We start from the raw sequence: 27,998 nt of genomic DNA on the forward strand, positions 1-27,998 counted from the left end.
AAGCAGGTTCTTTATACACATAACAGGGTGGGCAGCAGGGGGAGGGTGATATTTATAAGTGGAGTGACCCACCATGGAATAAGGGACTCCACGGCTAAGGCCACTTAAACATGCCTATTGGTAAGTGCTTCAGCGTTCAGCTTTTCACATCCTTGTGCTACAGCAGGGTCTCTAGCTTGTTGCCCAGAAGCCTCTCTCATCTCTGAATTCCTAGTTCACTGAAACAAGGAATACTCTCAGTAAAAGAATCCATTTAAAGAATATTTTATTTATCTTTTGAGATTACATATTCATTATTGCTGATCTAATACAATCACTTAGACATAAAGGTTTCCAAGAGCCTCTCAGAAATGGTGATGTTTAGAGGTTTTATTTCCTTTCAGTAAGATGACAATGAGAACTAGATGATTATATATATATATATATATATATATATATATATATATATGTATGTATATAGTTTAGAACTTGTTCACATATAATTTGCTGGTGTTGCCTATTTTTTCTGTAATTTTCCTTTATTAAAAAAGCTTAATGCAACAATGCATTTTGATTTCTTTTTTAAAACCATGACAAAGTTAATTCTGAGAAAACCACAGGAGCAGCAATTTCAGATCTGTTCAGAGAAAAGCCAAGCAGCAAAAAAGCTTCGCAGGAGTATATGGCCATGGGGAGCCGTGCTCATATGTGAGGGGAGGATGAGGAGGTAGGAGGGCAGAGGAAAGGTAGACCAGATACCTTTTTCTTTTAAAAATGAGAAAAAGAAAACAGTATTTCATTAAGAAGGCAAAAAATCTTGAAAACTAGAACAAATTCATTGCAGAGAAAATGGTAAGATTCCCACAGGCCAGGGCCACATATAAAGAGATAATCAGTCTTCTTTCCCATGCTTCCAGATACCTAGGCTGCATCTAAGGTGAGAGCTTGAGGGAAGATGACACATTTGTTCTGATTACGTGGGCAGAAAGAATAACAGCTAAATTCCAATACCAAGGTGGAACCCAAATACGCAGGAGGCCTGGACCTCCTTTTCCTTAATGGTTATGACACAGAGACCCCAGAAAGAAAGAACAGTGGTCACCTGAGACTCAGAGGCAAATACCTTACCATGGGTAGCAACATGGGCAACCTAACCTAGAAGCCCAGTGTGGCTCCTTTTGCATTTGGAATGGCTCTCTTCCCTACTGCAAGGCAGAGTATGCTCTGTCACAATCAGCATCTAGTAAGCTCCACAGGCAGCCAAGCTTTGCTGAGAAACACCAGGTTATGACTTTTGACTTAGGAACATAATAAGCTAGAGTCCAGATACCTGCCTAATGGAATCTTCTCTGGGTATAAGATGAGATACAAATTTCATCTTCTGAATCTTCTGCTAAAGGGATCCAATTAATTAATAGAAAAGCCAGAACTGCATAGGCAAAAGGAAGAATTGAATGGTCTAGTGGAATTTTCAGCATTTATGATCTTCTCTATGAAAGAATATAGCCACATATGTGGCACTTTCCCAGTATTTGCTAAGATATATGGCCTCTGAGGAACCAGATTCTACGGGCTGAGACTGCACTATTTAATGAGGCAAAAGCCACTTACCTAAGGTCCACCTCCCTACCTCCAAAAGGAAGGTCACTTCCAGACTAGCTCTGTGGGTATATGTGAAGACCAGGAGAAGTTGGAAAAGGTAGAAACTGGAGAGCAGAATTAGTGTGGGAAGGTTATGGTGATCCTGGGTGGCCTGGTGTTTCCTTGAGTCACCTTGGTCTTGAGACTTTGAGCAGACCAGGATAGGGAAAAAAATGGAAAAACAAACAAAAAAACCTGAGAGTGTTAAATAGGGCTGGCAAGGGGAAAAAGGACTCTTTTCATTCAAGATTCCTAGGACCACTCCAGACTTTAACTCTTAGAACCAATCTGGTCCCAAGGGAATCCTTAAGACCAACAGGTCAGTCTCCAAAAGGAATCCAGCTCTTAGATGGGACACACAATTTCAGGCTGCTCACATTACAATTTTTTTTTGTAATGTCGGAGTTACTCAAGAAACTACCTCTGAAATACAGAATCCCAAGATGGAAAAGGCCAGAATATAAAAAGATATCCCAGCAGAAAAGAAAGACCACAGACCAAATTGCAGAGACATTAAATCTCAGTTTCACCAATGGCAATGGCCAAAGGGATGAATGTCTGATGAGCTTCGAACTAGTCAAACTAGCTTTGATCATCTGGATTCAGTTTACAGTGTCATCTCTGTAGAGCTTAGCCAGTTAAGCTGCAAAGCCCTTCCCAGGAGACAAATAAATATATTGTGCTTCCCTAGGGTGTTGAGCTGTGGGTCTGAAAGATCTGTCTCATTTCTGAAGCCCTGCGCTCCCAAATCTCTTGGAAAGTAGGCCTTTTCCTGCTCAAGTTTCAGAAGGAGTTTGAGGCAACAGGAGGAAGTTTCAGGAAGCAGTGTTTCACAACAAGCCTCCTTTTCTGAGACAGTGCCAATCTGGAGGGAGCTTCCTGGGAAACTATCCAGTTAAATGACAAGGAAGTAAAATTATGGGCCCCAGTGAGGCTGGCCCTCACTTCCTGAGCAGAGGCTAGTTGGGTGAGAAAGACGGCAAAACAAATGTCTGACAAACAACAGAGCTGGTGAGGAAATAATAGAGGCACATTCCTCTTGGAACCTGAAATTGTTAAAATTGACATAAATATTCAAGGAGAAGAAAGGAGTCCTGGGTAAGGAAGGAGACTCCCAGGAAGCACAGGCACAGCTGAGTTCTTGGTGTAGCTTGCCAAAGCCACAACACTGCTTCCTTCCCAGCCATTTTATAAAGAAGGCAGTGATAGTATAGTGATGGTCAAGGCTGGGAACCCAGGCCATGTTAATTCGGTGGCTTCCAAAAGGCCTCGCCTGGAGAAGGGCCAAAGCTGAGAAAGGCAGCTGCTAAAAATTTATTCCAGAAAACCCCAGAGAAGGAGGAGCCTGGAATCCATGGACTAACTCCTGAGCCTGGACAAGAGAACAATGACCAGTGCTGAGGATTCCGAGTCAATGGGGAAGGACGCGAAAGATGTACAGGGAACCCCATTTCTTTCCTTCCTCAGCCTGTCCCCTGAGGCTCTCACAGCCCTCGGGACAGCAACCACACTCTGGGCCAAGGCGACATTTCTTATTTAGGTTAATGAATAAATAACCTAACATATAGGGTGAGCACGGCGGGCAGCTGATTGGAGAAGCAGCTTGCTGGGTTCTTTCCTGTACAGGAGTGGAGAAAAGACTTGGAATTCTATTCCTTAAAACTTCTTCTGGCTTGAATTACAGGAACTTAATACCTGCAGGAAAAAAGAAAGATGAGACTGTGATGTTATCAGCTTGCGGATGCTGGGACATGAAGAGCCTGCCTAAAGGTGGAACGGGGAGGCAGGGACTTTTCTGGAGTGTATGGTGAGAGTAGATAAATGTGGTGCTTTTTCACATCAATGAAAAAGGCCAGTTTTTCTCCATACAAGGGTAAACATCATATCAAAAAGATGAAACAGCAAATTCAGCAAAGGGAACACTATTTAATGTCTGGAGAAGGCCTCAAAGAATCCTTTGTGGGTGGCAGTGAGGAGGAGTGGGTTTATTTATCTAAATTCATGTAAATATGGTGATGGATGCAAAGACTAATTCCTGGGAAGCTCATCACTACCCAGGCTTCCCTATTTTATGGGGAGTCCAAGGCACCTGTAGTAATTGGGCTTGAAGGGCCCATTCTTGTTGAGCCCCAGATACTTGGCCTGTTCATCTGTCAGCTCAGTCAGGTGGGCATCAAAGGTGGGCAGGTGTAGGCTGGCCACATACTCATCTGCAACAGATCACAAAAGACCTGGTATAAGCATTCATGACTCTTGTCTGGCTGTTCTCTCCAGCCTTAAAAAATTCGAAGACACCTTCTAATTCTTGGAGCCGAAAGAAAAATGCTCAACTTTTGCTCACTGGGCCTCAATTCTAAGGAATGGTTGCCTGAGCTTAAGCCCAGTGCTTGTCAAAGTCATAACATTTCTTCCTTACAAGCTGTTTCAGCCTTGAATCTTTTCTTCTCCTCAGAAAAATGAGGGAGAAATGGAAGAAGAAATAGGTCTTAGAGTCTAAAAGAAAGAATGGGATAGTCAGGAGACTAAAAAACAGGAAGCTCCAACTTTAGTTCTGCCTTGAAATTTATACTTTAGGTCACTCACAAAAACTAACACCTGGGGAGCTCTGAAAGGAGTGACTGAGAAGGACACTACACAGTTTGCTTTGCTTTCAGTACTCTTAGTTCTCATGGGTTTCTATTCACATTCTCTTACCTGAATACATATTACTTATTCAGAATTTTGTGTCATTTCCTATGTATTTGTTTGGTCTCCCTAACTTCATTACACATTCAGTTATGGACTGTTCTACTTTTTTATACCCTTCCAAAGTGTCTATTAAAGGGAGAATATGTCAACTTCTCACAGTTGCTGTGCATCTAATGCTGAAGCTAAACAAAACCAGAAGCTGATTTATTCCCTGATCTTTGGCTCAGGAGTTTATAAACATACTGTATCAGTTCAGGTGCTTGAGGCAGGTTCTTTAAAAATTTAAGACAGTTTAATGTTTCTTTTATATGGAACAGTCACATAACTAAATGCGTAACAGAAGCTATTCAGAGTCTTTCCTTTGGCCTGAAAACAACAGGGTCGGAGTTAGAAAACAACAGTGTAGTATGAAAGTCTTGGTCTGAGAAAAGTTTGGAAGGAGCTACTTAGCAGCCTAGAACTGGAGTAAGTCAGATGTCACAGGGTAGGAGATGATTCCTCTCTCTTGGGGGGAAGAGTTTTTTTTTCCCCTCTAAGATTCTTTTCTTGTATAATAGATACTTTGGGAAAATCCTTAAAATTCACAGGCAGGTAAACTAAATCACAACAAAATGTCCTGACATCATTAAGGCAACCTATTTGGAAAATGTGATAAATCAACTGTGGATGAAATCTAGGAATCCTAGCTCCTACTTTACAAGATGAAGATATCTTTTCTCTATCCCTAGGAAATATTATGCCCCCAAACTTCACTTCGCCTCTGACTCTGAACTACTTGGTAAGGATGGGGAAAGAAGAGCTCATGCTTACCCATTTTCTTGGGCAACAGGTAGACATCCTGCTTATAGCGGCCCTCAGGAGCATTGTAGAGCTCTATCAAGGCAAGAGCCTAGAGAAGTAGAGAGATGGTTGCTGATGTGCCATTCACAGCACGTTAAACCCTGATGGGCTAATGGCCCTCTCCAGCCCACTGCTTCCCCACTCTGGAGGTCTCACCTGAGTGGTAGCAGTGATTGACAGCACAAATGTAGGCACTGTGGAGCAGCTTAGGTTCAGCAGACGACCCTAGAGAGCAAGGGTTAACACACAAATGGGTCGGTTAGACGAAGTCTCTGGCTTTGAGGAATGAGGGAAGAACACGACTGCCATTTTCCAAACACTTTCCAACTAACATGTTGGACAAAAAGCAGGCATTCAATCAATAGAAATGAACTGATTGACATTTGAGTGAAATGTTAAAAAATTCTGGAAAATCTGATGAAGGTAACAAGATAAAAGATCTCTGCGTTTATGTAAAAAGGAATAGAGATGGCTGCATGATACTGAGGCTTATGCCAAGGAAGGGTATATTTCCCTTGGATTTTCTACTTTCTACAACAGACTATCTTCCTTCTGAGGCATCGATGTTCCTTTGAAAAACTGTCCTAAACATTGATCTGGTCTAATCCAAAGGCAATCTCTCCAGCTTGTGATGGGAGACATTTTTTGATTTAGGTGGTTTCTGTGCTTTTTCCTCAACCTGGTTCTCCTGAATTCAAGGGCAGTCATGTATTTCCAGTGGGTGATTCAGGGAGTTAGAAGGACTAGAACATTCCCCCAATGCCATCCTTTCCTACTTTATTTCCTGGGAAGCTTCACCATCTTTTCTGTTCAACCATAGTAGCCAAAAACAACTATGGTGCTAGCTTTTGTCACCAAAATTACTAGATGGGACCTCTCAGGGCAACCAGAAATAAGTCACCAGACAGTGGGCTGACTTAAAGCAATGAGTGTATATTTAACAACATGCCCAGCCCCTCCCTCTACACACTGGTGTATGTACTTTATAGATGCCCTAATGTACTTGAGAAGGTGAGATAAGGTGAGAAAAGCTGAAGAGAATAGGAAGAATACTCAAACATAAATTTAAAGGCCCATAGATGAAGACAGTATATGTTTTACATTTTCAGATTCAGTTTATTTAATTAAAAAAAAGACTGAAAATCACAACTCAAGGAAAGTATTATTATCTTCCTTGTAATCTTGGTATCTTTCCCAGAAGAAGAGAAGTGTTAGAGTAAAAACAGGGGGCATTGTTAGAGCTGTCAGAAATCTAGGACAGGGAAGAGAAGCTGTTAAGAAAGGAAAAGTGGCCAAACACTGACATGGAAGTCTAAGTGGGATGAAAGTCAAGAGTAAGGCTGAGCTAGAAGAAGCCAGGAAAGGGAAATATCAATCACACAACCAGTACACAGCTGGGTATCTACTACACGTCTGGCTCAATTTAGGGGAATGGACACTCAGAGACAGGGAATCTATTAGCAAAGACATGACCTCCCCTGAGTTTGCCTAAGATTATCTGAGTTACAGTCAGGAATATCTACTTTGTGCTCACTGATTAAACCATCCCACAAATGACATTATCTCTTTATAAGCATCACTCAAAGTGGCAATGGTTCTATCCATTAATTCCTTCCACGGTAATAAGTCATTGTCTGACTCAACCTGTAGAGTGACACAGAGAGACAGGATAATTGGCGAAAAGTGGGGAACCAAAATAGTTTCTTAATTGCTGAATGAAAAGACCTTTCACAATTAGATGTAAAATCCATTGGTAAAGCAGTTAAAACTTTATTCTTAAGAGGGGTTGAAAGTATGAGAGAACATGAGGGGGAGGAGACCTGGGTATTGCAGTCTCTCCTATTGGGGTGAACTTCTCTACCAGCCTCAGGTCTTACCTCTGCCAGCAATACTATCCTCTTGCCATCAGGCCATATTACATGGTCAACTTGGGATCTCACTCGCTCCCAGGTCAGTTCTGGTGTCCGTAGACTTGCCTGGAACACATACAGCAAGCACATCATCAGCCATGCCAAGTCCTACTTTCTGGATGGAAAGATGTTGAAGGCGGCCATTTCAAATAGCAAGTTGAAAGAAGCAACCAACATGCCAGATGGAGAATACCTGTCCTGGGTTGGTTAGGACTGTTCCATTTCAGGGAATTTAATCTTAGGCCCAGCCAGGGAGGGATCACTCAGGATGTCATTCCACAACATATACTGTGCGCCCACTCTCTGCTGAGCACAGTAAAAGGTGCTACGGGAAATACAAAAGAAACCAAAGACATGGTTTCTGCCTTCAGAAAGCTCGTACTTTAGTTCGGGACACAAAACAATACATATGTGAGGGGATAAAAGCCTTTAATACTTATAAAGCAACATGCAAACAAGTGCAAATTAATACAGTGTAAACTGAATACACAAGTGCTGAAGAGACACAGGAAAAAGGAGGGTCAGAGCTGAGTGAGATTAGTTAGAGAAGACTGAATGTCCTACACATAGCATGCCAGAGTCCAAGGTTCTGCTGTCATGTCCCAACATCCCAGGTTCCACCTTCTCAATGATGGTGGTTCACCCTAAAGTTACAGAAGCTTTGTGACCTAAGTGCAAATGTGAGGTAGCCTTTAGAGCAATGCTTAATGGTAGAGTAAAGCTCCCAATGGCTCACCCTCCTTCCATTTCTGTATATTGTATATTCCGAGAACAAGAGAAGAAATGTTAAGTTTATTAACAGCAGCGATCAAAACACAGTCACAGCGTTTAGACTTAAGACAACAACATCCTTCTTCCAAGAGGCAATGCCTAAAATAGAAAGAGAGTCTGTACTCTAAGACTACCCATTGGCTCACGTTGGTAAAATTGAGAAGTTCTGCCAAATAGTAGTTATCAGACAAATAAAAGGAAACACTTTAGTTATACAACAATCATTCACTGGAGTATATACTACATTTTTAGGCATTGTAGCAAAGAACACTATGATAGATAAGACTGTCGACTCTTCTACTAGACTGTGAGCTGTTTATTGACAGGGACTGTATCTTCTTTTCTTTACTAATTGAGTGGGAAAGACATATAATTATAATTATATTCAGGATATTCAGGACTTTCTTAATGGTCTGGACCATTTCTTTAATAGGTAGATGGGAAATATAAAATCTCTTGAGATGTCAAGTTTCATAAATTAGTTCAACCTTTCTAGAGGGCAATTTGGCAGTAGCTAACAAAATTTTATATGTACCTAATCTTTGACCAATCAAATTCACTTTTAGGGCTCTATCCTATAGAAATACTTGTTTACATTCAGAAATATAAGTGCCCAAGAATGTTTAACCCAACATTATTTGTAATAGCAAAAAATGTGAATCAACATGGGAATGGCTAAGTAAATCAGAGTAACTCCACACAATGGAATATAATGTAATTTAAAAAAAAAAAAAAGGAGATTAGTAGATCTGTATTTGTTAACATGAAAATCATACATTATTGTTAAGTGAAAAAATCAAGTAGCAGAAATAATATACTAAAACCTCAATTTTGTAAATTTTTTACTTCTTACTTTATACATATTTATATTGCTTGAATTTTAAATTAAAGTATTACTTTAAAATTAGAATTTTGAAAAGAAATTCTATAAATAAACACTGTAAATAGAGTTAAAAAGAATTTAAGCAAATAGGCCATTTTGGGACATTAAGGATATACAAAGTAAACCCCTCAGCCTTTAGAAATATCACCATGCAGGACAATAACCATGTTGAATCAAGAGATACGCCTTGGTAACACTAGCAATTTTTTTATTGAGATGATGGGACTTTAAAGTTCTTAGTGTTTCACACTCGTAATCTTCCATTGGACAAGCAACCCTGGTGATTGGAAATAAAGAGCTGACGCAATGATAACAAGACTCTTAGGAAGTATTCCCTGAGAAAAAAGATGTGGTGGAATCAAGGAAAGGGAACTTCTTAGCAACATCATAAAATGATCAATGCTTAGTAGAGGCAATTTACTAGAGCACTGGGATAGCTCTGATGAAAGCAAAAGACTGATGGTTTAAAACGGGATTTGAAGAGAAACTTTGTTAAGTTATCCCTAGCACTGCTCAGGCAGTTTCAATAATCTATTAAAGTCTATCTGGAATTTACACTCCTTGGAGAAGGGTTTCCTACAGCTAGTACAGTTTTACAAGAATTTCTCTTAAAGACATCCAATGTCTTTTCTGTGGATTTACAATCACTAAGCAATCTACCAGGAAAAAGGTTCCCTATGCCCACTCCCTTCCCAAACTAGGTGTACGTCCCACTGTAAAGCCAAGAACAACTGTGGTTCTAGTCCTGAGAAGCACGGAGACAGTAGCAAGTCTCAGGTTGTAATACTCTGGCTGACAAAAGCTTTTAAAGCATGTGCACATAATGGTTTAAACACCTGAACTGTGAAGCTTACAATCATATAGGCTGTCTGTGATATATATGGGTAAGCTGGTCTCTTTTCAAGAGAAAGGAAGTATGTGAAAGAAACACTTGTCCAAAAGGCAGCTAAGAGCACAACCCCTATCACAGGTTCCCTAAGTATTCATGGTATTATTTTTCAGAAAAAAAATACAGCTTTCTAAATGATCAACTCTTTCCATGAGCTATTCCTTCCTAAAAATGCAGCAGTCAACATCTCACAGTTAGGTAAACTGTAAATTCCTCCACAAAAAAAAGATCCTTAAATTTTTGATTACTAAAAAATCTGGATAAAAACTTACTAAACCATTCTCCTTCACAGTTTTGCTGAGTTTAACTTAGAGTGATTTTCCTCTCTTTTTATCACACTCTGCATCCAATCCATGTAGCAAATTCCCATCGGTCCTACCTTCACAATATATCACTTCTTATCCTCCATTGCGTATCCGTCTAATCCAAGCTACCACCTTCTATTGCTGGAAATACTGAAAGAGTTTGCTATTGTCCCTATCACTACTCAAGCTCCAGAATTGTTTTCTTCATACAACAGCCAGGGTAATTTTTTAAAACATAAGTCAGATTTCACCAGGCACCCGCTCAAAACCTTCCAATGGCTTCACCTGTACACAGAATAAAACCTAAAGTCCATATCATGGCCTACAAAGCTCTACATACCCGCTACCTCCTTGCTGCCTCTTATACTCATCCCCTTGCCCATTCTGTTCCTGCCACAATGGCATCTTTTCTGTTCCTCAAACACATCGAGCACATTTCTACCTCGTGGTCTTTACTCACCATTCTTTCTGAACAGAATGGTCATTCAAGTTTTTGTTCAAATGGTATCTCCTCAAAGACACCTTCTTTGATCACCCTAACTAAATAGCATCCTCAATATCCTCATCTCTCTGTTTTACTTCAGTATTAGGCACTAACTGACAATAACTGTCTATTTAGTAATTGTTTTCCATGCTGGAATATAGGTTCCAGGAAAGCAGGCATATTGTTCACTGCTATTTCTTCAGCCAGTTAGTAAAGAGCAGAGCAAGTACTCAACACAAATCTGCTAAGTAGTGAATGAACATTTTGGAATCAATGATTTGAGTTTGCTATTTCCTTAAATTTCACTTTGCATTCCCTGTGACCCTACCACTGAAGGCTGAGTAATTAAACTTTTCCAAAGTCATTCTGAACATCTCCCCTTCTGGACCACTTAGTTTAGTCATATACTTTCTGCTAAGGAGAGCACAAAGAGAGTTGAAAGATGGCTCTTGGCAGTGGCAGATACTGGGGCTACCTAGCAACACCTGCAAAAGTAGGCCTAGTCTCAATGCAGCAGCCAGAGTGATCCTTTTAAAATAAAAAAGCATCCTTTTAAAACAGAAGGCATAAACCCTACAGTGGCTCCGTATTGCTCTCAGAACACAATCAGGAGTTCTTAAAATGGCCTCTGAGGTCTTATAAAATCTGGCTCATTACCTCTCTGACCTCATTTTCCACTCTTCCGTGCCCCATGCCCTTCTGTTCCAGTCCTACTGGCCTCATTGTTGATCCTCAAACAGACTAGGCAACGTGTGCCTTGGGGCATTTGCTCTGACATTTCCTTCATCTTGAAATGTCCTTCACCTAAAAGTCAACATGGCTAATTTCTTCAGAGTTGCTCAACCACCACCTTCTTAATGAGGCTTATACCTTGATCCCTCTATTTAAAATTACAATCCAGCACTCCTGATTTCCCTTACCATGCTCTACTTTTTCTTTTTTCCACGGTACTTTCACCTTCTAACATACTATAAATTTTACTTATCATGTTTCACTAAAATACAAGTTCCATGAGGGCAGGAATCTTAGCCTCTTTTGTGCACTGATCCCAAGCATATAGCAATCACACAATAAATATTTATGATTGAAGGTAAAGAGTCTCCTGGCCTTTATTCTGAGAAATTACTTATGTCTGGGCTGCCTGTGGAGAAGAGAATACCATTACAATTTGAAGATAATCTAAAAAGCATGAGAAGATCATCGTATAACATACAGAAAAACAGGGAGTTCCCTGGCAGTTCAGTGCTTTTACTGCTGAGGCCTGGGTTCAATTCCTGGTCAGGGAACTAAGATTTTGCAAATTGTGTAGCGTGGCCAAAAACAAAACAAAACCCCCAAACTAAACAAACAGACAAACAAACAAAAAATGCAGAAAACCAAAACCAAAACCAGAACTGGACTAGAAGTCCAAAACCGGGATTTTGTGCTCCAATTTCACTTTTGAATCAGTGGCTATGACTGAACAATATACTTAAGCTTCTATTTTCCCAACTGAAAATCTGGAATAAGAATAATGCCTGGAAGGGTGGTCAAGAGGATGAAATGAGATAAAGTAAAAATATAAAAATTACATGACTACCTTTGGAGTTATCTTTATTTTAGAGCTTGTGAGCCCTTAGAAGGGAAAATTCCTTCCCCCTTTCCTTACTCAGAAGATTTCTCCTTAGGGCTCATTTCCCTTTAAGCTTTTTCCATCTGGGGGGTCTACAAGCAGATCAATCCAGAAAAGGACAATCACAGGCAAGACAGTTTTAGAAATAATAATATCTTTGACTATTTAATAAAGGGGCAGTATGGCACAAAAGAGAAACTTAACCAAAACAAAACAAAACAAAACAAAAACTCTCAAAAACAAAAACTAAATAAATTACTTATTATAAGCAAAATATCATGGTAAGATAGAGTAATGGAGCCATGCCACTCAAAAACCTCAAGGGCAGAAACAGGCTTTGGTAGGTTGTTTTTCCAGCTATTTTTAATAACAGAAGAATAGAGCACAGAGTTAAAAAGAGAAACCATTTAAAATAGATATCCAACAGGCTCTCAGTATATCAACTGATCCTTACCTGGCAATGGTGAAGCTTAATCAGAGCAGCCCTCAGTGTAGATGAAAGCATGCTTTGCTTGAGCCATTTACCCAGAGAGAAATACAGTTGTGCCAGAAAAATGCCATAAAAATTTAAAACCAGAGTGAAAGTCACACTGAAAAATATTTTGGTAAGTCTGAAAAGAAATAAATAACACTTCTATGAACTATTGCTCGGGCAACTTAATAGGACCAAGTGTCCTGCTGGATTGGGAAATTTTAGGTGACTATAATAAAATTAGAGAACCAAAGTGATAGATTTGCTAGGTTTGAGGAACACATGCTACTGAATTGATTATGACATCTATAGATCCAACACTCTAGTTTGGAAAATATGTTAAGGGGAGACCTAGCCCCACGAAAGAGGGAGAGAAAAGGGAAACCACCATATTTCACAAACACAGTCAGTCTTAAGCAATGTTCTCATCTCAGCCCATAGATTTCCCTCCCTTGACTTGTTTCCTTGGACCAACCTACTTATCTTACCTTTATGGCAATATCAAATATCCCCCAAATACTGACTAGCATACTGACTCACACTGACTATATCCTTTTTGTAGTTTTGAGTTTACCCAGCTCTTAATCCTAAACACAAAGATAAAATGGCTTACAGTACAAGTAGGTATCAAGCTTAGGTGGAAAAAAACAATCATTTGAAATGATTAAGCTGAGATAAAGAAGCTTTGTAGAATCCATACGCACAAGCCATAAGGCTAGTGACTGAACTGACTGTGAACAGCTCTACCAGTACAGTCATGTTTAGGATGGCTGGGACCCTGCCCTGTCTTCTTCTAGTTTATGTTTCTTGGGAAGGAAAGAAAAAAAAAAAAAACCCAATGATGAGTCACTTGATCTTACCACATCAATCTCCGTGTTGGAATGTCCCATGTTACAAACGATGCAGCTATTCTTCATTCGGTCTAAGTGCTCTCTGGTTACTACATTCTTGTTACCTTAAAAGCAGAAGAGATATCCACATGAAAAGGAATGAAGCTGGACCCCTTCCTCACACCATCTGTAAATTTAACTTAAAATGGATCAGAGACCTAAATATAAGAGCTAAAACTATAAAACTCTTAGCAAAGCATAGGAACAAATCTTTGTGACCTAGGTTAGGCAATGGTTTCTTAGATAATAATACCTAAAGCACAAGCAACCAAAGAAAAAATACACTGGATCACACTGAAATTAAAAACTTTTGTGCTGCAAATGTACCACTAAGAAAGTGAACAGACAACCTACACAGTGGGACAAAATACTTGCAAATCATATATCTGATAAAAAAATCTTACAACTGAATAACGAACCCTGAAAATGTTATGCTAGGTAAAAAAAGCCAGTCACAAAAGACCACATATTGTATGATTCTGCTTATATGAAATATCTAGAATAGGCAAATCTATAGAGACAGAGAATTTAATGGTAGCCTAGGGCTGGGTAAAGGTGGAGGGTAGAAAGAGGAGTGACTGCTAATGGTATAAGATTTCTTTTTGGGATGATGAAAATGTTCTGGAATTAGATAATGGGATGTTGTACAACTTCAGTAAAAATCACTGAACTGTATACTTTAAAAGGGTGACTTTTATGGTATGTAAATTATATCTCAATAAAAAAATCAGATTGTGATGGTTGTATGACCCTATGAATTTTTTTTGACCCTATGAATTTGCTAGAAAACATTGAATTGTACACTTAAAATGGGTGAAACGTATGGTAAGTGAATTACATCTCAATAAAGCTACTTAAAAAAATAGAGATTGAGGGATTGATGTGAAGCAAAAACAGTTTCTCATGGTCCCTCTTTGCCCCCAGCTCTCCCTGAGGCTACAAATAATAGTTTTATTCTTAAATATTCTGACTTTCCTCCTTTAAAATAGAATTATAAAAGAAACCTAATATTCCAACAGTTTATGGTTCTAACATAAAGATAAAATAAGTATCTCAGTCCAAGGAAAGTAGCCATACCTGCATATTCCTCTCTAAAACTCAAAACTGACCTCTTTGGGAATTAACACAACTACATTTCCCACTTTAACTATGAAGAATTTTGCTCTAGCCTTTGTCTAGCTTCAATGACAGGGACTAGAGCGAAATACACACCACTTTTGGAAGTAAAATTTTTAAAAACGTACAAATTTAAGATCTAGCTTCCCAAATAAAACTCATTGGTAGCCATCTCCTAGGTAGCTGAGGATGGATGGAGATATAGAACAGTTAAAAGGGATAGAGAGAAACTTTCCTCTAGAGATGACTGAATAGTATACTTTTGGTCAGAGTTCTAAAGAGGTAGGAAGAATGTGAAAGATTGGTTTTGTGGACTATTGTCTCTGGCTTTTAGAATTTGGTTTTGTTCAGAACATTTCCAGTCATTTTTCACTTGTTCCATGAAAACATTCCCAAGTGCCACACCATTTTATATATCATAATCATACCTGTACAGGTAATAACAATATCCACTTGTCGGATCACCTCATTTAATTTCACCAGTCGAAATCCATCCATACTGTAGAAATAAAGCATGATCAATTAACCTAAATAGGCAGCTGGGAAGCTTTCTGCCACACAACCTCAAAAGCTATTACCCAAGTTGCTTTGGTACCTACATCATTTTTTGATATAGCTGGACTATTCTTAGCAGTGGAAAATTCAAACTGTTTCCTTAGTTCATACAGGACAGAAATAAAAGGTTCTTTCTATCACTGGGACCTAATTGTTCCTGATAATAGGGAGGCAGGGTAAACCATGAAACCCCAATCAAGTTTCTAGAAAGCACCATTTTACCTGAACCTCATTGAAACTGCTCTCCCCAAGATCATCAATGATCTCCTGAATGCCAAAAACAATTTCTTCTTAGAATCTAATACTACTTAATTTCCTCTGCTACATTAAGCATTATTTGCCTTCTTAAGACTCTATACTCTTGGAGTCCATGATACTGTTTTCTCTTGGTTTTCCTACTTTTCTGATTGCTCCTTCTTGATCTCAGTCAACCTTTAAATGTTGGTACTCTGTAGGGTACTCTTTTCGCTATTCTCTCAGCACTTATCCATTCCCCTCCCTTGGCTACAAATGCTGCCTCACGGTGGCTGATTTGTACATTGATATCTTTAGCTTAGATCTCTCCAAAGCTTCAGAGCCATGGATCAAATTATCCACTGGATAGCTCCTCCTCATGTTCCACAAGGACCTCAAACTTACTGTGCTTGAAAACAGACTCATCATCTTCCCCACACCACCAACCCTACCTCTTCTTCTATATTTTCTATCTTAATCAACAGCATTACTCTTCACCCAATTCTACGAGTCAAGTAAACTAGAATGTCCTAGCCTACTGTCTCTCCCTAATTAAAATTGTCACCAAATCTGGTTGATCCTTTTTCCTTAACTCCTTAAAATCTTAATTCTTAATCTATCCCCTCTTCCCTATATATGCAGGCCTGGTGTTCAAGTCTTATTATTTCTTGCTATAGTAGCCTCTGGCCCAATCTCATCACCTCTAGGTTTATGTCTCTCTAATTCATTTTGCAGAGTGATATCCTGAAACGCAATCTGGATCATGTCACTTCCTTGCTTAAAATACTTTGGTAAGATTGCCTGGTATCAGGATAAGACCCAAATACTTATGTTGATATATGATTTATTGACATATGATTATTACCACTTCCCCAAATTTATCCTATCAGCCAGCTCCATTAACACACTTTCAGCTTCTTAAATATAATCATGCCATGCTCTCTCCTTCCTAGATGACCTTGTACCTGTTCCCTGTACCTGGCACTTACTTCCAAACTAAGAAGTCACTTAAACAAGTTTCAAGACGCAGCTCCATTGACACCTCTTTCTACCCTGACCCCCTGCTCCTTGGTTAGATATTCGTCCTTTGTGCTCCTACAGAAGCACGTGCTATTTATCTCTATCACAGTACTTACTACACTGCACAGTGGTTATTTGTCTGTGCACTTCTAAAAGCAGGGACCTTGTCTCATGCATCTACTCACCTTACTCATCCTCAGCACAGAGCACAGTACCTAACATAGAATAACTGATCAGTTCACGTCTACAAGATAGTTTGAATCAGTATCTCAATCAGTATTAAAGCACATTCAGGGACTTCCTAGGTGGCACAGTAAAGAATCCGCCTGCCAATGCAGGGGACATGGGTTCGAGCCCTGCCCTGGGAAGATTCCACATGCCACGGAGCAATTAAGCCCGTGCGCCACAGCTATTGAGCCTGTGCTCTAGAGCCTGTGAGCCACAACTACTGAGCCCATGTGCTGCAACTATTGAAGCCCATGCGCCTAGGGCTCGTGCTCCACAACAAGAACTACAATGAGGAGACTGTGCACCACAATGAAGAGTAGCCCCCGCTCGCAGCAACTAGAGAAAGCCCATGTGCAGCAACGAAGACCCAATGCAGCCAATAAATTAAAAAAATAAATAAATAAATTTATAAAAAAAAAAAAGCACATTCAGGTTTCTGTAATGAACCTGGAAAGTGCTAGAATGTTGGTAGTTCCCCTTGTGTGCTGGAGCCCTGACTCAGACAAAGCCAACAGCTCTGTTGGGGAAATCTGTGGGTTGATGGCTAGGGTGTGTGGGGAGTGGCAGGATAGGGGAAAATGGTTATGGAAAAATCTTTATGCCATGCCTCATCTACCCTGGGCACCTTCCTCTGGAGGGTTAATTGTAAAGATTGGGTGGGTTATTCAGGCTACAGACATGGGGACAGTAGTTTTCAGGGACAGTGGTATTTCCATCCTGCTGAGGGTGGCAAGAGACAGTTTTAATAACAGCTACCACTTAGCATTTATTATGTGACAGCACCTCTATACTTTAAGTAACTGTATATTGTTATTTAATGTATAATCATATGTAATAATTATATCATTATTTTCTGAACTTTCACAATTGAGGTAGATATCCCACACTTTACAGATGGGAAAGGAACTATCTTTTTTTTAAACTTTTAATTTTGGAATCATTTCAAACTTAAGAATTATAAGAATAGTACAAACAACTCCTATATACCCCTCAATAAGAGTTAGTAGATTTTAGCCTTCATTTAGATTTGACTGATATTTCCTCCTGATTACATTTAGATTATGCATTTTGGGGAGGAATGTGACAGAAGCGCTCTTCTCAGTGCATCACTTCAGAAAGGATCTGGTGCCAGCTTATTTCTTTCTTGATCATTGTTTTCAAAGGGAGAAAGATGGCATGTGGAGGCATGGGGCTACTTGTTCTCTGGCTCAAGGTGTCCCCTGTTACTATTTCCACAGGAGTTCTCAATTTTAGCTTCTCTGACAGTCTCTGCTCTCTCAGAGCAGAGCTCCTAGCTCTTTGAAAGACGGGTGCTTAGAGTTAATAGCAGCCTCTCAGGATCTGGGTCCCTCTAAGATAAAATGTGGCATTAACGAGACCATTCGTTGGAGGCAGTTACAAGATCACATGTTAGACGGTGGTGCAGAGGAAAAAGCAAATCTCCTTTTGCATGCTTACCAGGCTTGAAGAGCACAGATGGGGTCAATCTCAGTCACGTACACAATCGAGCCCATAGCTTTCAAGGCAGCACAGCACCCTTTCCCCACCTGAAGAGAGGAGAAAGTACACATAATAAGGCAAGTCACGAAGAAAACAGTTTCTCAAAGCTTCTTTACAGTGTACCCCCCTCCTCCCGCCCCCGAAAGGAATTTCACTGAATAGATTCGCACTTGGGGAAAAATAAGAAAAAAATAAATGAATGCAGTTCATAAACAAACTCCTAAACCCTGCTTAGCACATGCATGTGCACAAGAACACCCACACTCACGATTTATAATCAAAACACAAGCTAAAAGAACATCACAGACAGCACACTGGAACAGTCAGAAAACCAACCTAAGGAAAAATAGCAAAAATGCAAAGGGGAAAAGAAAGATTGTACTTTAACCAGAGGGCCTCTGAAGTTACATTTTTCCCGTTTAAAGTGGTAAATGAATGCACTTCTACGTCCATACAAGTGAACAATTCTAGTATATTTCAGTAAAATACATTTTGAACACCTAATAATTGAAATGTTAAACCTTACCTCTCCATAGCCACAGACCACCACCTGCTTCCCACCAAACATCATATCTGTTGTTCTTTTAAGTCTATGGGGGAAAAAAATCAGAAAAATCTCCTGTTTCTCCCTTGAGATTAGATTGAGTTCCTTTGTTTTCATTTTTTTTTCTTAAATGTTGAAAGTAAGCCTGGTTTCTATACGAGAGAAACTATTTCATGACTAGAAAGAAAAGTTCAATAAGATACATATTTTCTTATCCATGCTAGCCAATCAATTTCATCCATATGAGAGGCCTTTTTTCTTTTTTTTCCCTTGTCTTGGGAGTGATGCAGAAGGGAAGAAGCTATAGACCACAGAGTAACTTTTAAACATAAAAGCAATATATATCTATTATGTAACACTTGGAAAATATAATATTTGGAAGTAAAGATAAAAAGAAGTAAACAAATAATGTTAATTTTTATTTACGAGGTGACAAAGGTCTGCCTTAATGTGAACCTGTAGCTTATTGAATTAGATATATAAAATATAATGCTGATAAATGAGTCCTATATTTAGTAGTATCAGAATGGCCAATAGGTCCCACATTAATTCACCAGGGTGGGTAACGGGCAACAAGGTGGAGAAGAGCCTTGAAACACACCAACAGTGACTACATGAGGTAGTGAGTTTTCTGGGCTGAGTCCTTCTCAGACATATTCTACTTCTTTGTCTCTGAATCTCTATGGAGCTAGAATGAAGGTCCTTACTGTTTTCAGGGTCTCTTGGAAGAAGTTGTAGGAGCGGTTTCTGGTTTCTCTTTAGGTTCAGTTGGTCTCCCTTCTTTAGGAAGTCCTGGCTAGGCAGGGGAAACTTTTCAACTAAAACCCACCATTCTGAGACATACAGTTCCAACAAATATTTGTAGGTCTTTCTACTCATCTGTTAACCTCTTTTGTTGAAAAGAGTCTATAAATGCCCCAAAGGCAAAGTAGAAATCCTATCTCTTTAATGATTTGACAACTCCACTCAGGGGAACTAGTGTAACTCCATGAACCCCAATGAAACTCAGAAATATCAACTAAGTGTAGAGGCAATGTCTGTTGAGTGAAGAGGGTAAGTCTGGCTGGGCTACCACCATACTCAAAAGCCATGGCTTAGAATGGTCCTGGACTGGCTCAACACAGCAAGGAAATCAATAATCATATTTCTGCACCTCCTTTGCTTTGACTACCCACAAGGCTTTCTGACTCTCTTCCCAAAGGAAGATGACTCTGTGCCTACAAATGACTGTGTGGTGGAAAGGAAATTTCATCAACACTGCTGCTCTGCAAATGACAGGCTGACAGACCAGGATGGATTCCAGTTAGGGAGTGATTTCCTTGTGATTTAGGGGCCCACATCTGCCTCAAGGTTCAAGGATAAAGGGACAGAAAAGACCTTCGTCAAGGAAGGACTTTTGGGGATGTGAGGGTAAGCTGTCTGGTGATGTATAAGCGTCAGGCCAAGTCTCTGACTTCTCTCTAATTCTTCTAGCCCCAGAACCCTCCAGAAGAGTTCCTGAAATATGATCTGTTTTATGATCTAAAAGCCATATCTGGGATATCCTTTTTCTTCCTACCAAGTGGAACCTCAGTCTCCAGAAGGCTGCACCTGCCTTGCTTTTTGGCAGACCGGTTACAGAAGCGTCCTCTAGGACTGAGTGGGGCCACTCCCTCATAGCTTATCGTGTAATGTGCAACCAGCTCAGAGATACAGGAGCTCAATCACTAATTCCTTCCTCACACGGACTCTCTATTTTTGCAGCCTTCCCTGGAGCATACTTTGTCTCTTCTTTAACTTCTCCTACTCTGAACTGCTCTGAGTCTACGGCCATACCACCCTGAATGTATCCAGTCTCGAGAGGAGCAACTGCCCATGACCCAACTGGAAAGTTTTTCACCACCTGAAGGTGCCAACAAGCTCTTACTACTACTCAGCAGGTTTCCAGTAGATGGGTGATGTTTTCCTATTTCTTTATAAACTGTAACTCCTGCACCACTGCTTCCATCTTACTTTCACTTTCCTACACTTCTGACATTAAAGTAGCATTCTTCTACTTTTTTAAAAATTTATTTATTTATTTATTCTTGGCTGTGTTGGGTCATCGTTGCTGCACGCGGGCTTTTTCTAGCTGCGGCGAGCAGGGACTATTCTTCGTTGTTGTGGGTGGGTTTTCTCATTGCGGGGGCTTCTCTTGCTGTAGAACATGGGCTCTAGGTGCTCGGACTTCAGTAGCTGTGGCTCCTGGGCTCTAGAGCGCAGGCTCAGTAGTTGTGGTGCACGGGCTTAGTTGCTCCGCGGCATATGGGATCCTCCCCGACCAGGGCTTGAACCTGGGTCCTCTGCATTGGCAGACAGACTCCCAATCAATGCACCACCAGGTAAGCCCCTAAAGTAGCTTTCTTATCCACAGGGTAAACACTACTTAGGAGGGATTTTGCCCATGTTTATGAGCTAGTAGAGGTACCTTCATGCATCTTTTACTAAATATAGGCAGATTTTAGGCTCACAGATTTGGGAGTTGAAAAATCTCTAAGCAGCAGCTGTGGATGAGTAAATATTTTTATGAGTATATATCCAAATCATTATTATCAAGAGCAAGCTATGCATCACAATAACAGTTATATGTGGACAGACTGGGGACAGTCTATAAACAGACTGATGGAGTGAGAATTCACTCAAATGTCCAATCTATCTAATAATACTACTGACTCTATAGAAGTAATAATTTAAAATAGTTTGAATTTGCATTGAACACCCTCCTCCACCACACACACACACACACAAAAGATTTCAAAGTAAAAGTCTTCCTTTAAGGTCTAACTCACAGGCTTCCTAGGTGGTGCAGTGGTTGAGAATCCGCCTGCCAATGCAGGGGACACAGGTTCGATCCCCGCTCCAGGAAGATCCCACATGCCGCGGAGCAACTAAGCCCGTGCACCACAACTATTGAGGCTGCGCTTCAGAGCCCATGAGCCACAACTATTGAGCCCATGTGCTGCAACTACTGAAGCCCACACGCCTGGAGCTTGTGCTCCGCAACAAGAGAAGCCACGGCAATGAGGAGCCCGTGCACCACAAGGAGGAGTAGCCCCCACTCACCGCAGCTAAGGAAGGCGCGCGCACATCAAAAAAGACCCAACACAGCCAATTAAATAAATAAATTAATTAAATTAAAAAAAAAAGATCTAACTCAATCTAACCTTACTGTACAGGGTTTTAGAAAGCAGGGCAAGGGAGCTAACATTGAACACCAGGATTCATACCTTATCTCATTTAATCCTCACAATAATTCTATGAGACAGGTCTTACTGTCACCGTTTTACAGATGAGGAAATAGGCACAAAGAGGTTAAATGACTAGCCTGAGGCTTTAGAGTTAATAAATGATAGAGCCAATTGTTGAACCAAAGTCTTTCTTGCTCCAATGCCTGTGGCTTTCCAAATTGCCTGGGGTCCAGACTAGTAATGTGGCCCACAGCCCTTTCTCCACTTTTCTATTAACCTATATGTGATGGAAACCACTTGGCTTGGCAATATTCTAACCCAACTTAACGGTTTCACATAGGGAATTACTGAGTCTTCCCAGCAAGAATGAAGGAATGTCATTCTTGCTGGGAAGACAAGTGTAGAAACAGAAACTGGGCACCGGAAGAACACAGTTTTGGGTATACTACATCTAAGCAGATTTTGTCAGACTTGCAGTCCTTACAGATTTGAAAAACTACAAATGCCTCTGAGAAATGACCCTTTGCTCACCACACTTTCCAGATGGCCAGAGAATTGTATGATAGTTGGAGCTTAAGAACTGACAACATGATCTGGAAGAGAAACACCAGGAACCTTTTCCTAAACCATCAAAGATACTTACTTGTTTATAATGACTTTGGTTACTGACTCCCAGGCCTGATAGGGTGACAAAGTAAAAACTCTGCCACCAATAGATAGGGGCTGGTCTGACTTTTTAAGTAAAATAGATTTGCTTGTAATAGTGATAGCAATGGTAGCTTTGGGTTATAAACTATTGAGTGCGATGTGGTGATAGATCCAGAGGTGCTACACGAATCATTTCTAGAAATAACCAAAACCAAAAAGTTTAGAACCTCAATTCAACAACTCAAGTTCATGCCAAAGATAACAACACATTACCCATCAAGAATTGATTCACGGCAACAGTAGAGGTTGTCAAATTTCTGTTTGGTGACTGAGTCATTGACATTCATGGCTGGAACACATAGCTTCCCTGCTTTGGAAAGCTGGTACAGCCTGAGGATGAAGGAAATCAAGAAGAACATAAAACAATGAGATTATTGCAATCTACTATTAGTTTCATATCAAATTTCACAAATAAGTTAACTGAGTAGGCATGAGAGCCTGAGACAGCTAGTTTCATCCTATAAGGTGTATATAAAGAAATAAAGAATACCTTTCTAGAATCTGTATACAGCTTAGAAATAAAGATCTTAATCAAAAGGCATATAGGGAAAATCTGATCCACCACTAAATTTTAAGGATTAAAATGTAAAATTTTAAATTGCTTATTAATTTTATCTTTTTAATTATAAAAAGAGAAACTAAGTACTATTTTAATCCTATTACTCTAATGCAACAATTTTAACTTTCAAATAGCTTAACTTTCAAATTTTATAATTTTAATACACATACCTATAAATAGGTATATCTTTTTAAATTAATTCATTTATTTATTTATTTTTGTTGGTTGCATTGGGTCTTCACTGTTGCACGCAGGGCTTTCTCTAGTTGCAGAGAGTGAGGACTACTCTTTGTTGCAGTGCATGGACTTCTCACTGCGGTGGCTTCTCTTGTTGGTGAAGCACAGGCTCTAGGCACGCAGGCTTCAGTAGTTGTGGCACACAGGCTTAGTTGCTCCATGGCATGTGGGATCTTCCTGGATCAGGGATTGAATCCGTGTCGCCTGCATTGGCAGGCGGATTCTTAATCACTGCGCCACCAGGGAAGTCCCTATATGTATATCTATATATAGGGGTTTTCTTTAAATTGAGTCAACTAAGAATTAGAACCAGGTGTTTTATTAAAAATTCATCCCTTTCTAAAAGTTTGAAAATATGGGACAATCCATAGTTTTATACCTCAAAAAGATTATAATATATTGAAGCAGTGACAGTGGCTTATTCAGAATTTACTTCTCTAAAACTTTCATACTTTCAGTTCTCTCTGGGTAAATAATAGGAAATAGAAATGTTTATAATTTTACTCAGGGAATTAATGCTCATTTGAGAAACAGAACCCTAAATCCTTGCTCTCTATGTAAGAACGTAAGCTCTATGAGGGCCAAGATTTTTGTCTGTTTTCCCTGCTGCTAGATCCCTAGTATGGGTCTTAGAGTAGCTTCTGGTTCACTGCAGAAGTTCAGTAAACATCTGTTGAATAAATGAATTCATCCAAAAAGGACAAGCAGTCGTATTACAATAACTAGAAAACATGAGGACCACACTTGTTCCCCTAGCCACTCCCCGCTCACTATTTTATGTTGGTTATTTGTGTTGTAATTTAAAAAACAAGTGTGCAGACTCAGGTCTCATCATTTCAGAGCAGGTTCCAATCTTTAACATAGTGTATTCTATAAGTATGTGATTATAAGAATATATATCTAGGCTATATAAAACCAGGCATGCCCATGTCAAATCTTACCTATGGACTCCAGTAACACTCTCCTCCACTATGCCCTTGACTTTCTTAAACATGTTTGGATACTTCTTATAAATCCAGTGAGTAAGATCCCCTCCATCATCCAAGATCTGCAATAATAAGCATCAATAAGTCATATATCAAATTTCCCAAATGGTTATGCAAAGTAACTTAGAGTCAGTATAATAACCAAACAATCATTATACTGAAGAAAGAAAAAAACACAGTGAGATGAAAGGTCAGTTGTAATTCTCACAGCCAAGTGACTTTCCCAAATGACATACCCCCAGGATCAAAATACACAGCAATGCAATGAGGATTTTCTTATGGATGAATAGCTCAAGTGATTATCTAGACTACGAGCTTTTGGCTGTACTGCAGGTACTCAGAAAGGCTAAACTTTATTAGCATCTTTATATTGGTTAAATTCAGGACTTTAAATACAATCAGTCAAAGCTTAGTTTAAATAAAGCCAGATAACTAGTCTCCCTCCCAGAACAATGGGTTATAAAACTGTACTGGTTAATCCTTTACTTCTCCCAATGTACAGGCACTCTCCTATCCAAAATGATCAGGCAGCACTGCAGGGTTTTGCCTAGCACAACCTCACACTCTCTATAAACCAAATTAAAAATAACTAGGGAACTGTGCAGCATGTAGGTGTGCAAGCATGCCTCTGAACAGCTCATCACTATTTCAGGTTGGGATTAAAGATGAACACAATGCTGTGCCCACTGGAGCTTTCACCAGCAGAGGAAAGTTTCTGAATTATAAACAAGCTAAAGAAAGACCAGCTTAGAATACTATTAGGCAGTAGGCTGCGGCATTTCAGCCCTTTACCTAAGCTGTTAGAAATGCTTGGCAGGACTTTCCAAATTGTTACACTCCCCCTCCTGGAAAGACCGACAGGACTAAGCTGCCCTCTGCTGGCACGCATCCATCTTGCAGTCTGACCAATCATTAAGTCTACTACAAGTGCCAAAGATGCCATCCTGGACCTCTACGTACACAAAATCCCCAACCTCAGTCTACCACCTCATCTCTTTTTTGCTTCTGATCTTTATTGTTGTTGTTTGTTTGGCTGCACCGCTAGGCTTCTGGGATCTTAGTTCCCTGACCAGGGACTGAACCTGGGCCCTTGACAGTGAGAGCTCAGAGTCCTAACCACTGGACTGCCAGGGGATTCCCACTTCTGCTCTTGTTGTTGACCTACTTTCTCTGATTCCACTAGACCTTATTTGAGAGCAGGGATCCAAGGCAGGACTCTTATGAAAACTCTTACACTTGCTCCATACTATAAGTTAGTGCTCCATTTTCTCCCGGTAGAAACCCTCAGAACTGATTCCCTAAGAAACAGAAAGGCTCCGCTGAGTTTCTCTCTTCCTTTATACATGAATGAAATTCCTCATGGAGTCTTCCCTTGAGCCTCTGATCCCTAGTCACACAAAAGATCAGAGACAAAAAAGACTGTGTCTTAGTCTCAGTATTCTCATCCACCTTTCCCTTTTAACGAAGTATCTAATACAGGCAGGTAAGTTGCTATACCTAATATTTATTTAATGAACGTAGACCATAATTCTCACCCTGTCATTCTACTGCAGAAAACTATTGTCACCTGGGAATCTTCCTGAAGATGGCAAACAAGTAGAAGTACTAGATTTTGAAAGGATCCAAAAAGATATGGGTCCTGTTTTCCGGGGTCACAGTTGTTCTCATCCTTGTCTCACTCTCTTCGTCAACCTTCCCAGCAGTTTGTGCTGGCTCTACGGTCTATAAAAGCTCGCTGTGGGGCTTCTCTGGTTGTGCAGTGGTTAAGAATCTGCCTGCCAACGCAGGGGACGTGGGTTCAATCCCTGGGCCGGGAAGATCCCACATGCCGTGGAGCAACTAAGCTGGTGCACTACAATTACTGAGCCTGTGCTCTAGAGCCTGTGAGCCACAACTACTGAAGCTCACGTGCCTAGAGCCCGTGCTCCGCAACAAGAGAAGCCACTGCAATGAGAAACCCGTGCACTGCAACGGAGAGTAGCCCCTGCTCGCCACAACTAGAGAAAGCCCACACACAGCAACGAAGACCCACTGTAGCCAAAAAAATAAAAAATAAATAACAACAAAAAAATCTTAAAAAAAAAAAAGCTTGCTGTGTACAATCCCCCGTCCTCCCTATGTTCATGACTATAAAATCAATGTTTTATTTCCAGTAGAACTCCCCTGGCATATCTTCTTTAGCACCTGTCAGTCATACGCCCTCTGTCACTGTTAAACTCTGCTGGAATGAGCTGACTCATCTTACAGCTGACTCCTCCCTCCCTTTCAGGATATGAAGGTTTTAACCCAGCTTCCTGAAAGAATCCAGAAAGACAGGCTGCTTCTCTGGGCTGTGGCCCAGGGGAAGCCTGCTCTGCAGTCTTTAGCAGTAAGCAATAGTTGGACTAGGGCTTCAAGGATTCATGTTTCAGTTGATTCCCTAATTTCTCCTCTCACTCATATATAGAAAGGTTTGCAAAGCAGGAGTGCATGGTACTTTGTGCAGCTTTTTGCTTCCCCTTGTGAATCTAAGATGCTATCAGCCTTTAAGTACTTGATCTTTTAAAAAATGAAACAAAAATAAAAACTAAGCAAAAATTAAAAACCCAAAACTTTGCCTATTCATCTTTCTTCAGGTGAGAAATGGATAAAAAGAAGAAATTTGAACTTGGAATTCCTTCAGGTTTACTATAAATTTAGCATGTGATTCTAGAAAGAAAGCTAAGTACCACAGGAGCTGTGTGTACGTGTGTGTGTTTTAATTATTGTTGTTGTTGGGTGGGGGGAGGGGGGAGGCAGTGATAGGGGATGGTAACTCATTAATCTTACTTTTTAACCAGTCATGTGTGAACCCTGAGCAGTATTTTAACGTGGCTGATGAATCTGAGTGCTTCTAAGATCAGCACCGACAATTACAAGCACTTTGAAGCTATAAAGAGTTTAGTATTCTTGGGATGCCCTAAGCGTAAGCATCTAGTTCTGCTGGAAGCCCAGGTACATCAGATGGAAAAGGAAGCATTTTCCTTCCCTCCTGTTGGACAACCCTCTCCCAGAACACACCCTCCCTCTCTGCACCCCCAGGCCCCAAGAGAACTGTGTTGGCGGAAATCTAACCCACCATGTTTGGCTGCCAGCCCTCCACATTCACACATCTATCAATGCACCACCAAAAGTCATCTTCTGACTCTCCTTTCCAGGCAAACACAGGAAATCCTGAGAAAAAAGAACAAAGAGAAACCATTAAAGCCTGAAAAAAGAGCTGATCCTAAATTTTGGTAAGAAGATGCTGGTTTCCCCAATTCCAAACACTTTCTTTCTGCTGTACGTCTTGGGGTGACTTTCTTCACTGATTAGTATTGCCTTCGGTCTCTTTATCCACTCCTTTGTCTTTGCTGGTCATTTCACTCTTGCTAGACCAAAGAGGACAAACAAAAGGGCCAAGAGTATGATGGATGCTAAAAATATGACTAAAAGCAAAAAAGAGGAGAACAGAAATATGTACTTCTTCATCCAGTCCAACTGGAATTCTCACCATTTACCAACTACATTTTGATCTTTCTTGCTTCTATACTTTAGTCCTCTCAGCCTCTTCATCAGGAAAATGCTTACGCTCTTCTCCCTCTGTTAAAATGTTGTTACATTTCATTGCCCAGTTAAGTGTCATGTTCCTAATGAAGCCTTATAACTCAGCTGGAAGTGATCTCTCATGGAATCTGAACTTTTATAAGCCCGTGTTGGTATACTAAATGTGGGTTTATGATC

General features: G+C 40.2%; 1 protein-coding gene across 6 annotated transcripts in view; it reads right to left on the bottom strand.

Moving 5' to 3' along the window:
• Window positions 1-261: 261 nt before the first annotated feature.
• The window catches only part of AHCYL2 (adenosylhomocysteinase like 2), a 170,275-nt gene continuing 142,538 nt past the window's right edge, over window positions 262-27,998 (bottom strand). For 4 of the 6 annotated variants that reach the window (XM_057730843.1, XM_057730842.1, XM_057730846.1 and 1 more), the window contains exons 6-17: window positions 27,355-27,449; window positions 24,213-24,319; window positions 22,689-22,805; window positions 18,544-18,607; window positions 17,976-18,064; window positions 14,909-14,979; window positions 13,335-13,429; window positions 7,026-7,124; window positions 5,305-5,373; window positions 5,119-5,197; window positions 3,710-3,830; window positions 262-3,315 (exon numbers count right to left, since the gene is read on the bottom strand). In XM_057730843.1, coding sequence (XP_057586826.1) covers window positions 3,309-3,315; window positions 3,710-3,830; window positions 5,119-5,197; window positions 5,305-5,373; window positions 7,026-7,124; window positions 13,335-13,429; window positions 14,909-14,979; window positions 17,976-18,064; window positions 18,544-18,607; window positions 22,689-22,805; window positions 24,213-24,319; window positions 27,355-27,449 — 1,013 coding nt within the window. In that variant the 3' untranslated portion in view covers window positions 262-3,308. Of the gene's footprint in view, window positions 3,316-3,684; window positions 3,831-5,118; window positions 5,198-5,304; window positions 5,374-7,025; window positions 7,125-13,334; window positions 13,430-14,908; window positions 14,980-17,975; window positions 18,065-18,543; window positions 18,608-22,688; window positions 22,806-24,212; window positions 24,320-27,354; window positions 27,450-27,998 lie in introns of those variants that run through there. The other 2 variants (XM_057730844.1, XM_057730841.1) reach the window with 2 other exon arrangements.

Source organism: Hippopotamus amphibius, chromosome 4 (assembly GCF_030028045.1).
Source record: "Hippopotamus amphibius kiboko isolate mHipAmp2 chromosome 4, mHipAmp2.hap2, whole genome shotgun sequence".
Classification (NCBI taxonomy): Eukaryota; Metazoa; Chordata; class Mammalia; order Artiodactyla; family Hippopotamidae; genus Hippopotamus; species Hippopotamus amphibius.